At 42.3% G+C, this 15,438-nt stretch overlaps 1 protein-coding gene across 1 annotated transcript in view; it reads right to left on the reverse strand.

Annotated features, from left to right (window-relative positions):
- Nucleotides 1-769: 769 nt before the first annotated feature.
- The window catches only part of CCDC6 (coiled-coil domain containing 6), a 54,876-nt gene continuing 40,207 nt past the window's right edge, over nt 770-15,438 (reverse strand). Inside the window, exons 5-9 of the mRNA XM_084845354.1 lie at nt 12,037-12,197; nt 7,676-7,832; nt 5,988-6,088; nt 5,204-5,328; nt 770-2,353 (exon numbers count right to left, since the gene is read on the reverse strand). Coding sequence (XP_084701480.1) covers nt 2,174-2,353; nt 5,204-5,328; nt 5,988-6,088; nt 7,676-7,832; nt 12,037-12,197 — 724 coding nt within the window. The 3' untranslated portion in view covers nt 770-2,173. The remainder of the gene's footprint in view (nt 2,354-5,203; nt 5,329-5,987; nt 6,089-7,675; nt 7,833-12,036; nt 12,198-15,438) is intronic.

Below are 15,438 nucleotides of genomic sequence, written 5' to 3' on the forward strand. Positions count from 1 at the left end.
TTGATGGAGTTGTCCAGAGTAGAGGTACATTTCTAAGGCCTTTTTGTTAATGTGGATTAACAAAGGAACCATTGTGCCATCTGCACTGGCCTAATGTTTTTTTTTCAAGAGCAGAAGCCATAACAGAATGTTAAAAACACAATCCCCCTTTATTTGATCCTAGTTCAACATTTAATATTTGATACACTGAGCATAATTCAGCTCAAGTTAAACACTGCTAAGCCCCTTCAATTTTAATGGAAGAGAGTTAAGAAGTTAAGCACATGCCTAGCTATGCCAATGAAAATCACTGAGAATTGGAAAGTCAGCATAATCCAGCCCAGGTTGATTTCAATGGGAGAGTTAAGCATGTGCTTAGGCCTCCCCAATAAAAATTCAGGGGAAGCAGCTGTGCGCAAACAACTTTGGTTGGATTTTGCTCCTTGTCTATTAGGATTTTCTATTCTACAGCCCTCACATAAGACTCCTATGGCAAAATATGAGACTATGCAAAAATGTTACAAATACCCAGAATTCTCTTTTCTCTCTCTCTCTTAAAGAACATGTGCAACATGCTGTTGAGGTATGCCACAAAATGAACATTCAGCTAATGTTCAGTTAAAACCAGATATATGTCGCACAAAAGAAACACTCTCTAATTACTGCCCTAAGCACCAAATATGAGATGGGGAGGAGCCTTTTAGAATAATCACTATTATGTAAAAGCTATTGAGCAGGAATTGTTAGAAAAAGCATTTGCTGAAGTAGATGTCATATCAAGAAAAAAATGACACTTCGTTCCACTGCAAAGTGAAACCAAACAATTTATTTGTGCTAAATGAATGGAAAGAATGTATTTCAGAATACATTTCTTTATACATTGTACCGGCTTATGCTGCTAAATACGCGTTTGCTATTATCATCTAACTTTCTCTGTAATCTGTTCCTTTTCTACCAAGCAATACAACGTTTTTGGCTGTTATAACAATATGCTGCTATAATGTGCACCTTCAATCATATTCTCTTCTGATTTTTCTTTGAATGCTTAAAATATTGGTTCAAACTTTCGGGGGGGGTATTACACAATTAATATATTTTAAACAGGGGGGTGGGGAAATCAGGCTTTCTGTTTTTAATACAAATTGCTTTTCTACAGCAGAAAATCAGAGAGCACACTTTAATCAGCCACAAGGATTTTGTTGGCAGAACCACACTTACAGAAGATCATTGTGATGAGAACAACAGTACGGACAGTTTTACAGGTCAACGTGAATAAGAAATGAAACAATCAACTCTTAAGGTCCATGGATTAATACATTCTATATACTCTGACAACTCAGGCTTTCCACATTGTACTTCAGACTGTACCACACATCAGAGAAAAGGTATGGATTTATCATGTATGTTTTACTGCTGTCTCTGAAAATTAAGGGATACAATTAAAAAAAGTGAGCTTGGGCATTAATGTGTCCGACTTTCACTTTTGCACTAAAAGCCGTATCTTTCTTATTACTGAAATGTAGTGCTGACTTACTGTATATGCTTGAAACACACCGTAATATCTAGGAGTTCATAATATACAGCTCATGCCTGTAATTTTATATGCAAATTGTCATGAAAAAATATAAAAAGCTGTCCCTTTATTTTACAAACCTAGAAGCTGGGAAGGGGGTGGGGGAGAAAAAACAAAATAAAACACAAAGCTTTGGGAGCTCAGCAAAACATAATGCCGTATTACCAAACAAAATAGCAAATGTTCCAGCCAGAGGGTGGACATACATGTAAGTTCAAATAAAACACTGATGGATTTATTTTCTTTAAAAAAAATTAGTGTTGTAGATCCACAACACTGGCTGCATTTTACAGCTACTTCAAATATAGCCCACATCTTACACAGAAAGCACTTCCAGGTAAAAAAAAAAAAAGCCATGGAAATCACTATGTATTCATGTGATAGATAACCTACATACAGGTTTCCTGCTTTCTCCCACACGGAAGTGCTTTCCAGATAGGAAACGTGCTACTATTGGAGGCAGCCCTTGACAAACTTGTACAACACAATTAAACAGTGAAGCCTCAATAACTTCAGTGCAAATAAGTCAAATCCAAATATACCATTGTAAGCCTTTGGCTTGTAGTAAACTGCTCTGTGTTATGAGTCCAACTCTGAATACAGGTTTGCTGAGCACATGCACTAAGGCTGAGAGGAAGGATGCATTGAATGTTGAAAAGTGGCTGCCTGGGAGGCTGACGACTGGACTGGAGGCGGTGGTGGCGGCGGACCAGGTTGCAGTGGGGTCTGCGTATTTGGAGAAGGAGGAGGAGTGGGACGCTTGAATTTGTCAGGGCTGTTACTTCTTCGTGGTGAAGGCCTCTGCAGAACAAAACAGGGAAGCCAGGGTTTAACCTGCACACACTCAAAAAAACAAGGAAGAGGTTCACTCCTTTTGACACATTAGCTTAAACTCAAATTAACTGCTGGTAGGGAAACGGCAATTAAGTGAAGAGGTATCTTAATGGACCCAAGCTGGCCTTTTCCGAGCTGGGGTCCACTGTTTTGCAGAAATACCAGCACGATGATGCCTGACACGCAAACGGAGTTCTAGTGTAGATCTTGCACGGGAAAGAAATGAAAGCAGCATTCTCTTGCTCTTGCCATCGCGGCTGCAAGGGGAGGAAGCCCCACAGTGTTGCAAGGCAGGCGAGATCCAAAGCTGCTGCGGCTGCCTTGCTGAGGTGGTACCTCCACCTGTGGGACTTCTACTCTGCCGCCTTGCAGACCCAGGTCCAGCCAGTGCCACCCCACTCCCAGCTGCAACACCTCTGGGAGCCGGGGCATAAAACCCAGGCCCTAGTGGGGGTGGGACCGCTGCCAGCGGGTGTCGCCCCTTTGGGGGAGCCACTTCGGGGGGAAGGCGGGGGCCCTTCCCCCTGCTTGAAAGGAGGGGGAAAGGCCTTGGTGTGGCCTGCAGGACTGCCTGCACTAGCGATGTGTTTTTTAAAGAAGAGGGGAGGTGTTGGGAGCCAGAGAACGGCCATTACAGTTCTACAGGGCAGAGGGAGATATGGAGGGGGGAGGCGGTCACACTCTAAAGGCTGAGTGTGTAACAACAGGGTGCTGACTGTCCCCAAATTGTCCCCCAACTCAATTAACCTGGAAGGCCCTAGCAATACATTTCAATCTGGCTTCAGACCTGGTTATGGGACAGAAACACCTATTGGTTCTGCTGGACTTCTCAGTGGCTTTCGATACCACCAACCATGGTATCCTTCTGGGCCGCCTCGCTGGGATGGGACTTGGAGGCACTGTTTTACAGTGGCTCCTTTCCTTCTTGGAGGGGGAGACCCAGAAGGTGGTGCTGGAGGACTTCTGTTTGTCTTCCTGGCCATGGGCCTGTGGAATTCCTCAGAGTTCTGTTTTGTCCCCCATGCTATTTAACATATACATGAAACCACTAGGCGAGGTTGTCCAGAGTTTGGGGGTTCGGTGTCACCAGTACGCTGATGACACCCAACTCTACTTTTCCTTTCCGTCTAATTCCAAGGAAGCTGCTGTGGTGCTAAACCGGTGTCTGGTGGCAGTAATGGACTGGATGAGGTCAAACAAATTGACGCTTAATCCAAACAAGACAGAGGTACTCCTGGAATAGGGATTCAGCTTGTGCTGGATGAGGCTACACTCCCCCTGAAGACACAGGTTCGCAGCTTGGGTGTACTTCTGGATTCCGCCCTGAGCCTGGATGCCCAGGTTTCAGCAGTGGCTAGGGGTGCATTTGCACAGTTAAAGCTAGTGAGCCAGCTGTGCCCATTCCTTGAGATGTCTGACTTGGCCACAGTAACACATGCCTTAGTTACATTCCGTTTGGATTACTGCAACACACTCTAGATGGGGCTGCCTCTGAAGAGTGCTCGGAAACTTCAGCTGGTTCAAAGAGCTGCTGCCAGACTGCTGACTGGGGCTGGCTACAGGGACTCCCCTGCTAAAACAGCTTCACTTGCTCCCAGTCTGTTTCCGGGCACAATTCAAAGTGCTGGTCATGTCCTATAAAGCCCTACACGGCTCAGGTTATCTGAAAGACCGTATTGTCTCCTATGAGCCTACTCGTGCCTTGAGATCTTCAGGGGAGGCCCTTCTCACGGTCCCGCCACCATCACAGGCACGTCTGGTAGGAATGTGGGAGAGCGCCTTCACAGTGGCTGCAAGGCTCTGGAACTCGCTCCCCAGGGAGGCGAGAGTGGCCCCCTCCTTGGTATGCTTTCACAGGCAGGTAAAAACTTTTTTCTTCCAGCAGGCCTTTGGGGCTAGCTAATCTGGACCTGTGAGAATATGATGGATGGATACTATGGTTTATATTTCTTGTTGTCTTTTAAAATTTTGATATTTTATAATTTTAATATTATTGATGATTTAATTATATTTAACTTTTGTATATTTCTATTTATAGGTTTTAACTGTACAAGTTTTTAATGTTGTAAAGCTGCCTTGAATCCCAGTACTGGGGAAAAGGTGGGAAATAATAATAATAATAATAATAATAATAATAATAATAATAATAATAGCAGCAGCACTCTTTTGTGTGTGTACTCGAGTATGCACAAGAGAATTCAATGCTCCTAGTCCTCAGTGTTGCTAAGCCTCTTCCTCTTATCTCTATTATCCTCTGGCTTCTTGCTGCTGCACCTGGTACCATTGTCTTCTTACAATGCTACGTGATCTTTGGGTTTATGCTGGGATTTTTTTCTGGGACTTTTTGCTTTTATGGGCTTGTAGGCATCTGCAGGTTTTCGTGCTTTGTAAATCTCTCTGTGCTTCTTCCTTTTTGTTAGGGAAAGTGGTTAATAAACTTAATACACATATGCAAACACACACGTCCCAGTTCCAGCTGTTATAATTTCTTATAACAGCTGGAACTGGGACACCACAAAAGACTGATCTAGAGAGGGACATCACAGGTGGAGCTCGCCTGACCCCAAATCTGAGCAACACAGTCTTATATCACCATGGGAACCCTGTAGAGCACACTTGTTACTGATTTGGAGGTGGAGGTGCGGGTAGCATTTACTGTTCTTATGCTGGAATAAAATGTTAGTGATTTATCTAGTGTAAAAAGAGAAACAAGGGATGGATGGCTTGAAGAAACCTAAAAGCAATGAATATAAAGGGAAGCATATGCAGTTTAGAAAAAGACTTTAAGAGACTGATGTTCACTTCTTAGATACTCACTGTAATACCATGGGATGGTCCCATATGCTGCACATGAAGGCCTGGGGAGTTATAATAAGACACGCCGGCTCTGGTGAGTGAAGTTGGGGGAGTGAAACCAACTGTGTGACTTGCATATGAGAGACCTAAAATAATGAAAGCAAAACGATGTATGTTTGCAAATATTAATGCACCCAGATATCCAGAACACCCAGTGCATCAGAAAGGACAAAGCAATCTTCTACACAGGGCAAACATACTGCATTTGAACATTTGTGCATACTGGTGTTGACAAAGCCAGGTGACATGATTTAGTTATTTAATTTCTTGCCTGGCTGATTCCAAAAGATCAGGGGCAGGTAACAATAAAGAGCCATCTAAGGTACCGACTTAAGAGAGAGAGTGGATGGGCTTAGGAGGCTGCTTCCATCATCAAAGTGGCTCACTGATAAGAATAATTGCTAAGTAAGACAACAATCTGTAATAAAATGGAAGATAATAATACAAAAAGATTAAAACTAGGAAGGGGGTGCAAAAGGATGACCTTTTTTTTTAATGATTTACATACAAATTTAGTAAAGCCTTGTGTGCTCCACTTTAATTCACTTCCCTGAATTAAAAGTGTTTCAATCCCATTTATATAATTAATGACACATTTTACTTCTTGAATACTGAAAAGAGAATTAAGATTTGAAATGCACATTTCAAGCTTTACTTCCTGCTTTCGTAGAAAGATTAGATATATACCTCAACAGGGCACAAAAATACTATCATGGTGCACACAAAAATGTGAATGTATATTTACCAGGTGATATAGGTCTGCTAGAACTTGGTGAAGGCGTATATGGAATTGGACTGGACACAGTGCGAGGTCTTAATCCTTGTGCAGACATCTCATTAAAATATCTAATTTAAGAGATAAAGACTGATTAATTTTATCTTCCCAAAACAATTTCCTAATTTTTATTTTATTCTTAGGCTTTCTTCTGGCATCTGTCCTATGCTATAAAATGAATATAGTAAGATACTAGAAAAGGATCAGCACAGAGTTAATTAGTGAAGTGATTAAAAAAAGTTTGATCAATTAAAAGGGGTGACACTGATTAAGCAAAACAGATCTTGGGTTGTTTTTTTTTACACGTGAAGTATTTTTACACAAGTACTGATACAAGAATGACAGACGGTAAGCACCATCTCAGAACCTGCACTCCCCCGTCTGTCACAAAGCAAGGAATTCCTCCACTCATAGTGCCTACTACAATAAAAAGTGGTGCTTGATGCAGATTTAATCAATTACATTTCCACTGAAACTCATACATTGACTAATTTAATTAGATGACAGCCCTAACAGGGAGATGGCTTAGTGTGTTCTCATTTCATCTCTGCAAGCCTCAATTCGGACTCAAGCCTAATTTATGAATGTTCCGGCTGCTAGGAGATATAGCTCAGTTGCATATGAAGTTACTACTTAAAGGTAACAACATTGAAGTAGGGGTGGGGAACACGTGGAACCTTCAGATGTTGTTGGACTGTAACTCCTATCAGCCCTAGCCAGAATAGCCAATGGTGACGGATGATGGGAGCTGCAGTCCAACAACATCTGGATGACCACACTGCATTAAAGAGGGAGCAATCCTTGCATGCATGAATCCTATTATGCTCTGGCTTGAACAGTTAAACTGTTCCTTTAATTTAAAAAAAAAAAACACCCTTCATCATATGGAAAGGGTATGCCTATGTGTTCTAAGGCAGCAGTCCCCAACCTTTTTGGCGCCAGGTACCGGTCTCATGGAAGACAATTTTTCCACGGACAGGAGGGGGGGGGGGGTTTGCTGGCAGACTTCTGGCTGCTGGGACGCAAATGCGTCCCTATTCTTTGCAGTAATCAGCTACGTAAGGATTTATGTAGCCTATTACTTGAAGAACAGAGACGCAAATGGCGTCTGCTATGCAGATGCCATTTGCGTCCCAGCGGCCAGAGCCAGCCGGCAGCTCTGTGGACTCGCCGCGGAGCATAGCTGGCCGAGACTGGCGACGATTCTGGGGGACAGGACGGATCACCTCCCCCCCCGCAGACCCCCGTGGACCCAAGGTGAGGGGGTCTCGCACACCCCTGCAGCCCAGGTGCTAACAGGCCACGGACCGGTACCGGTTCGCGGCCCAGGGGCTGGAGACCCCTGTTCTAAGGAACATAGGATGGCCATCAAAAACAGCAGACCTGTGTTAAGGCCCTCCCGCAATATACAGTACTACTTAGCTTGCATCCTGGTATCATTATGCTGTACCTCTCCCTTCCCTTGCTCCACAATGTCAGCTGTTGTGGGATGGAAACAATCAGTGTAATAATATGGGACATAAAGGAAGTGGTACACATTAGAGAGAGGGAGAAATTGACAGGGGACTGCTGTTTATGGTGGGAGCCCCATATTTCTACCCAAGATTTAGATGCCTGATTTTCAGACTGCACCACCTGAATGTACCAGCAACACCAACCTCTCATCGTCCATTTCCAAACTGGATTCACTTTCCGACAACTGTCTGCACAAGGCTTCTCTTCGCTCCATCTCTCTCTGCAATTTTCTTTGGAGCCTCAAATTCTCTTCTCTCATGTGACGTTCTTCCTCTAAATACTGTGCCATCTTCTCTGAATCTGAAATGTCAATTTTTTTTATTAGCTTGTTATTACTAAACTCTGTTTTATGTCTTGTAGGCACCATTTATAGTGCACTGTTTAGAATTCTGAGCTTGTCTTTATCGATTAATGAGAATGTAGATAGCTGAACAGATAGCTACTTAGATCACAGTTTGATCTTGATTTGCTTTAAGTAACTGTGGATCAAGCTGCAAACCAACCACAGTTCCCCAAGTTCATTTGTACGTAACACGGAACTGCAGCTTGTTGCAAAGTGAAATCTGAGGCTTTCTCTGTCCTCTTGTTCCCAGGGGAGCGCATGGCTCAGGCAGGCTCATCTGCAATCATCTAAGGTAGTGGGCTCTCCCACACTGGAGGCATTCAAGATGAAGCTGGACAGCCACGTGCCAAGGATGCTTTGATGTAGATTCCCTTCACTGAGCAGGGGGTTGGACTCGATGGTCTTATAGGTCCCTTCCAACCCTACTATTCTGTGATTCTATGAAATCATAGGTTAGAGTGACAATCATCAGAACCAGGCCAGAGACTGCCAGTTTAGAGTGACAAGCTAAGAAGACTTTCCACTTTGAGGGCATGGCAAAATTACAAACAGGCATTCGATTGCAAGCACTGGTTTGGGAGAGAGACTCCTGTCCTCTGGACAACAGTAACTGCTTGCTATGATAATGAGGATATATATTATATCGATATATGTATGGATGAAGACCTCATTTAAATTTTAAGGACAATCTATTAACAGGATATTATTCTGCTTCAAGGCAGAGTACATGGGATTTTTCTCAATAACTTCACAACCCTGTGAGGTGGGTTAGCTTCAGAAATGGTGATTGGTTCAAGATCACTTATTGAGCTGCACAACTGAGCATAGAAGCTTCTAAAATCCCAGGCCAACACGATCTTGGGCATTGTTTTTAGAGAAAGGAGGAGTATGCATGCAACAAATGAAATAATCTACATCACCACCCTGGCTCTATTTTGCTTACACAAATTACTCCTTTACACATTACTTCTATGGCAGTAGAGAGCCAGTGTGGTGCAGTGGTGAGAGTGTTGGACTGGGAGCTGGGAGATCTGGGTTCTAGTCCACACTTGGCCATGGAAGCTCACTGGGTGACTTTAGTCCAGTCACAGACTCTCAGCCCAACCTACCTCACAAGGTTGTTTTTGTGAGGATAAAATGGAGTGGAGGAGGATAATGTAAGCTGCCTTAGGTTCCTTGCAAGAAGAAAAAAAGCAGGATATAAATGCAATAAATAAATAAATATGGCATGAAAAGCAAGATGAGAAGGACCCCAGCCCCATGGAAGGAGCCTCCCTGTCCAAGAGGGTCAACACTGGTATGGGGAAGAGTCACAGAGAAGAGGCACCCATGCCAGAAAGGTAATGTGAGAAGGCATCCAGGTAGAATCAGTCGTCCAAGCAGAAATTTGATGGAAGAGATTACATTGACCACTTTAGAACTGGCAACTTCAAAGACTTCATGCTGTTCTTGCCGTTTGATCTTTTTAAAATGGTTTATGGAAGCATATAAAATGATAAATTATCCACATTCATGTGTGTGTAGCTTCACTTGTCCATCAGGTCATTCAAGGACTAGAACAGAACATTCACAAGATAAAGTAGAGCAAAACCAAGATCCATTGCTGAGCTAATAAATCAGGCTAGCATTTGCACATACCCAGTCATTACCCAGAGACCTTGCTCTCACTTTCAAGTACAGCAATCAAAGAGACTGGCAAGTACTTAGAGATTAATACAACTTATCTCCTTTAAGTGGCATAGATTGTTTCCCAAACATACATACAAGGTCTCAGCTTAAAACATATTCCTTCTGCATCTCTACATTATTCCTCCAGAAAGCTGACAAATATTTTTATTGCTCTGCCAAAATATTTTATTAGAACTGAACTAAAAACAACTGATTCGGAATTAAAGAAGAAAACAGAAGTGTCACTAGTCACACAGGCATCCAAGAGCAGTGAGAACTGGTAATGGTTTACAAAATTCTTGTCCACTCCACCCAAAGGAAATAAGAAACTGAAACTACTAGGACATCTCCTGCATTTGCCATCTTTCAAAAATCTGAGTGGGGATTGCTGTTCAGATTGTCTCCTCTTCCTGTCTCGAAGCACAGTAAGACTGAGGTTGGGCTTCAGGCTTGGACACTGAACCCCATTGTTCCACTTACTATATAGAGAACACCAAAACTAGGAGATTATCCTTGACCCTGGATACCAGTATACATTAAAGTCAATGGTTTGTAAAGTATTTTTTTTAATCAGTTAAGGGCAGAACCCTGTGCATGTTTAGACAGAAAAAAGTCCTACAACTCCCCAGCATGGCTAGGGAATGTTGGGAGTTGTAGAACATTTTTCTGTCTAAACATGCATAAACATTACTTTAAAAAACTGCTGTTCGTTTAAATTCAGATTTTATTTTAAACATATTGAATTTTAAGAGGTATTTTAAAAAATCAATTCAATTCATGACCCCATTAAACACATTTGTTTGTATTGAATGTTAGCTCTACTTAGAGTACACTCATTTAAATGAATGGGACCTAAATTAGATGAGCATTGGATACAACCCACTGAGTTAAAGCCTGTTTTTCCCTGGGGGAAATATTTGATTTCTGGGGCAAGCATTATAAATTTGATACGACAGGTCATATATTTTAATGACTATCAGCTGAAGTGTGGACACATACTTTCCATATCATGGGGAAACACTGTTTTGCCCACTAATTACCACTCTCATTCCTTGAAGGTTCTGGGGACTTGGCCCACAGAAGCCAGCACACCATACTACATACTGGTTTGTCGTCCCTGTTTTCCAGTAAGTGATCTTTGCACCTGTAGTTTTCTCACTTGTCTCTAAGCAGACATAAGTGAGTAATGCTAAGAGCATATGGGCTGCATGAGGAGAGGATTTGGATTGTGTTGTTAGGTAGTATAAAGGTGTTTACATAGTTGCAGAACCAATATTTTCACTGCTATAGTATGCCCTCCTTCAGTGTGCACTTTAGTATGCACTTTCAGAAAAAGCATGATTTACAAAATAGGAAATGTCCCCCCTGCCCTCCCTAATTTGCTGATTTAAAATCGCCTTGGTTTAAAATGGATATTGGGTCTGCTCAGGTTCAGTAACCTGGGTCAAGGGATATCCAATAAAACATGGAAATTCCTCAGTTCACTTCTATATGCAATGAAAAGAGTCAGTAAAGGGAAGCATGGAGAAAGCATGTAAACCCAAGGCTTACTTCCAATCTCACAGTGCACAGAAGGGGGAAGTGAACCACTGAACAGCCCTGAAGTGAGCTCAATCTCACACTGTCTGAAACTTGATGACATTTTTAAAATTTCAAATGGCTGGAGGAAAATTCTGAGAGTGCCTTGGACTGCAAGAAGATCAAACCAGTCCATACTCCAGGAAATAAAGCCAGACTGCTCACTTGAGGGAATGATATTAAAGGCAAAACTGAAGTACTTTGGCCACATCATGAGAAGACAGGATACCCTGGAGAAGATGCTGATGCTACGGAAAGTGGAAGGCAAAAGGAAGAGGGGCCGACCAAGGGCAAGATGGATGGATGATATTCTGGAGGTGACGGACTCGACCTTGGGGGAGCTGGGGGTGGCGAGGGCCGACAGGAAGCTCTGGCATGGGCTGGTCCATGAAGTCACGAAGAGTCGGAAGCAACTGACCAAATAAACAACAACAAACTATCTCTACATGTCATGCGATTTAAATTACCTGGATGTCTGATGAGCCAGACATCTCACATAATTTTTGTGCCACTATATATTTATTAAAAGTGAAGCAAAACATGGTATGGTTGTACTTTAGCCAAGATAAGATTTTCTGTAATTCTGCAATAAAATTCTTTCAGGTTTCCTCAAATGTGCCAATGTTCTTAAAGTATCTACATTAAAAGGTGATAAATTTGAAGATCTAATAATAGTTATCAGAACATCATGTATAATCCTTCGTAAAACTGCTTGACATCTATATTTGTCCTATTAAAAAAAATTAGGCACTCAAGTGAAACAACAGAAAGTGGTATTCCATACTATGAATGAATTGTTTTATTTTCAAACGTGTCCTCTTATTTAAGCTTTTCAAATGGCAAAATTTAAGTTTCTTGAAAAGCAAATCTCTGCATGATGCATAAGAGCACATAGCCAAAGCACACTGGACTTACGCTGTAATTGTGCAGCTCTGAGTTGTTTCTTTAACCTCTCTACTTCGTTCTTTAGAAACCTGATATGCCGCATCATATTCTCTGGAGAGTCTATCTCCATTGATATGTCCCTTGGTGATGGAGGAGCAGACACAGGCTGGTCTAACTTCTCCTGCAAAATTCTGAAATACAAATAAGATAAATAGGATTTTATCTTCTGAAATAAAACTCACATATTCTGCTTCAATTCTTTATAATATTATGCCACAGGAAAAGCAACAAGACAAGCTGAATTCGTTACTGCTCGTTCTGATAAACCCATCTCTGAAAAATCAACATGCTGGTCTGGTTAAGACGTAGAGAAAAGTAATGTTTTGTTTTTAAATGCACGAGCCACACAGTGAGCCTTGGGCCCACACATTCCTCCCTCCTTCACGTGCAAGGGGAAGAAATCACTTGCTTCTGTTCATAGTTTGCAATAAGCCACAGTTTGCCATTTTGTCTGAAAGTGGCAAACTGTGGCTTGTACAAACGATAACTTTGTTCACAAACTACAATATCAACAAATGCATGTGAAGGAGTTGGGAAGAGTGCACAAAGCTGAGGATCACTATAGCTCATGCATATAATGACAAACCATGATTTGTCGCTACATCTGAACTGGGCTGCTCTTTTAGATAATGGTCGAGTCTCCACTTTGCCTGTGGCACATCTACAAATCCTACAAATTGCACAATGTTGTACTACAGCTTTATTACACAAATTTGAGAGAATTGGATATCAGTTCTTTTGTCATCACATTTCATCATTCTTCTTTTCTTCCACCAGTTTTTAATTATTTTGTATTAGTTCTTGTTGCCTATATTGTAAGCCTATTTTGATAAAGCTTGTTTTCTGAACAGCACCTAGTTTTTCAGGCTAGTTTTTCAACAACATAATCAACATCATCCATTTATAGTCATACAGGTTAGATTTAAATAACACAAGGTGGCATTCTTCTTAGTCAGAAATCTAGGATCTACCACTCTGCTAAATACACACACACCCCCACACTATCAGGATGTAATCAGTGTGACTGAAGATTAATATACGAACTAGGAAGTGTCATCTTCTGACAGGAATTTATGGATACAATTGAGAAAACCACGGCCAAGACTTCAGCCAAGGTTACTTTTAACAACAGTTTAAAAATCTGATTACGCCTGTATTCTTATCTTGCTAGCATTGTGTGAGATGATAAATATTACTCTGTATTGGTAATGCAAAGCTGGCAAGAGAGGAGTGAAGTTTTAATAAGATATTGAAGATGACAGGGTCCTCATCGTTGTTACCACAACAGATGACATCATCTTCATGCATTTCTCTCATGCATTCGAAGTGCTTTTTATACTGAATCCTATAAGGAAGGTCAGCATTATTACCTGCAGATTGGAGAATGGGGCTGAGAAAGAGTTGGGATTACCTAAGGCAGGGGTGGGCAATCTTTTACCCCCAAGGGGCATATGTAGCAGTGGGCTGGGAGCCACATGCTGGTGGTGGGTATGGACAGGATCGGTGTCCCCCACACACAAAGAAAGACACAGACATTCACAGCTCCCCCACCCCCCAATTCTGATGGACAGACAATCTTCCCCTCCATGTCAGTGTGTGGGAATGGGGAGATTTAAACCTTGCCTGCCCCACATACTAAGAGCCCATTGCACACCTCCCTCCTCGCTGCTCAGCTGATTGGCACTTTTCTCAGCACCTATCAGTAGGGGTGGTGTGTGTGAGGTGCACCATTTAAATGGGGAGGATGGTGCATAACGATGGCTCTCCCAAGTCTCCCTCTTCCCCATTTAAACCACACACTCCCAGCCCAGATATACAATGTACATAGGGAATTTACACAACCCCACTCCCTTCAGCCTGCTGAAAAGCTTAGGGGTGGGCTTGTGGGGGGAGGATTTGGGGGCTTGGGCACCCACAGCAGGCTACAGTCAAGGCCTCCAAGGGTTGCATGTAGCCTGTGAGTCATCCACCAATGGCCTAAGGCCACTGGTTAGTTTATAGCAGAAGGTTAAATTCAAACTACAGACTTTCTGATTTATACTTCGGTCTCCTAGCTACTATGCAACACTAGTTGTTGGCATAACCACTTGCTGAGCTGGTAATCTGTATAATTTATACCAAGTTTTTTTTTTTATCAGAAATCTGGGGAAGCAAGGAGGGGTGTGGTAACGTTCTCCAACACTTGGCAAGATACAGAAAATCAGCTTACCAAGTGGTTAGATCAGGGGTGCACAGACCATGGCCTACACGCTGCAAGGTGCCCCCTAAAGCCTTAGATGTAACCCCCCACATGTGCCCTGTCTGTCACTGACAAATCCCCACTGCCAATTCCCACTCACCAATTTCCCCACCACCTCCACTTCTCTCCCAATGCAACACTTCTACCACCACTTCTCTCCCAGCCCCCAGTCATCTTGCTTCCAAGATTGCAGCTTCTTCGCTGTCACTAGCTGTGGGAAAACTGATCTCAGTGGAGATTAGTAGGGGATGGGAGGTGAAACCGTTAGTTGCAAACTGAACTTAAGTTACCACTTGGCAAATTATCTGCATTCACCCAATGTCTTCAATGACTAATGCATTTTAAAATTTACTCTGAGGTCCCCCTTACACATCACTCATGTGAATGTAAGCCAGTTCTCACTCATTTTGTATATTCAGAAAAAACAATTTGAGAAGACAACTGCCATGATTTGGCTACACAGCCAACACTGCAAATTCTTCTTTGCTAAAAACACATTTTGAACAAGCTGGAAAAGAAGAACTCATGACATACTACATTGCACAGTCAAACCATAACAGGACCACTTTGGCTTCCTTGTGTTTTGGAAGGTCAAATAAAATTGTCACGAGACTGGGAAGATAACATACATGCTGAACCTTTCATTAACTAGATTAACAACCCACATTACAAGTTATGTTTTCTCCACGGGCCTCAGAGATTTCTCTGTTTCTGTGAAATCTATTGAATGCTGTGAAATGTCAGCTCTTACGAAAATCCAGACTAGTCAAGAGTTACGTTAATATTAATTCCTAGCTTTTTAAAACAAGTTTCATAGCATTAGGACAAATCTTGTCACAAGACACCAAGGATGAGTTCCATAGACTTACCAGTGTGTCCTACTCATTGCCCCATTGCTCAGCAATATACCAGCATCACAGTGTTCCTATATCTTCCACAAAATACATACAAGTCGCATCACTACATGAACAAAAGAGCAGCTGTGCTGAATCAGGCCAAAGGCCTCTCTAGTCCAATATTCTGTTCCCACGGTGGTCAGCCAGATGCCCCAATGGGAAGCCCAAAAGCAGATGAGCACAACAGTCCCTCCTGTCATGTTCTCCAGCAACTGATGTTCAAGGGCATAGTGCCTC

This window comes from Heloderma suspectum, chromosome 3, assembly GCF_057233095.1.
Source record: "Heloderma suspectum isolate Gila_16-S chromosome 3, 16-S_ref, whole genome shotgun sequence".
NCBI classification, from domain to species: domain Eukaryota; kingdom Metazoa; phylum Chordata; class Lepidosauria; order Squamata; family Helodermatidae; genus Heloderma; species Heloderma suspectum.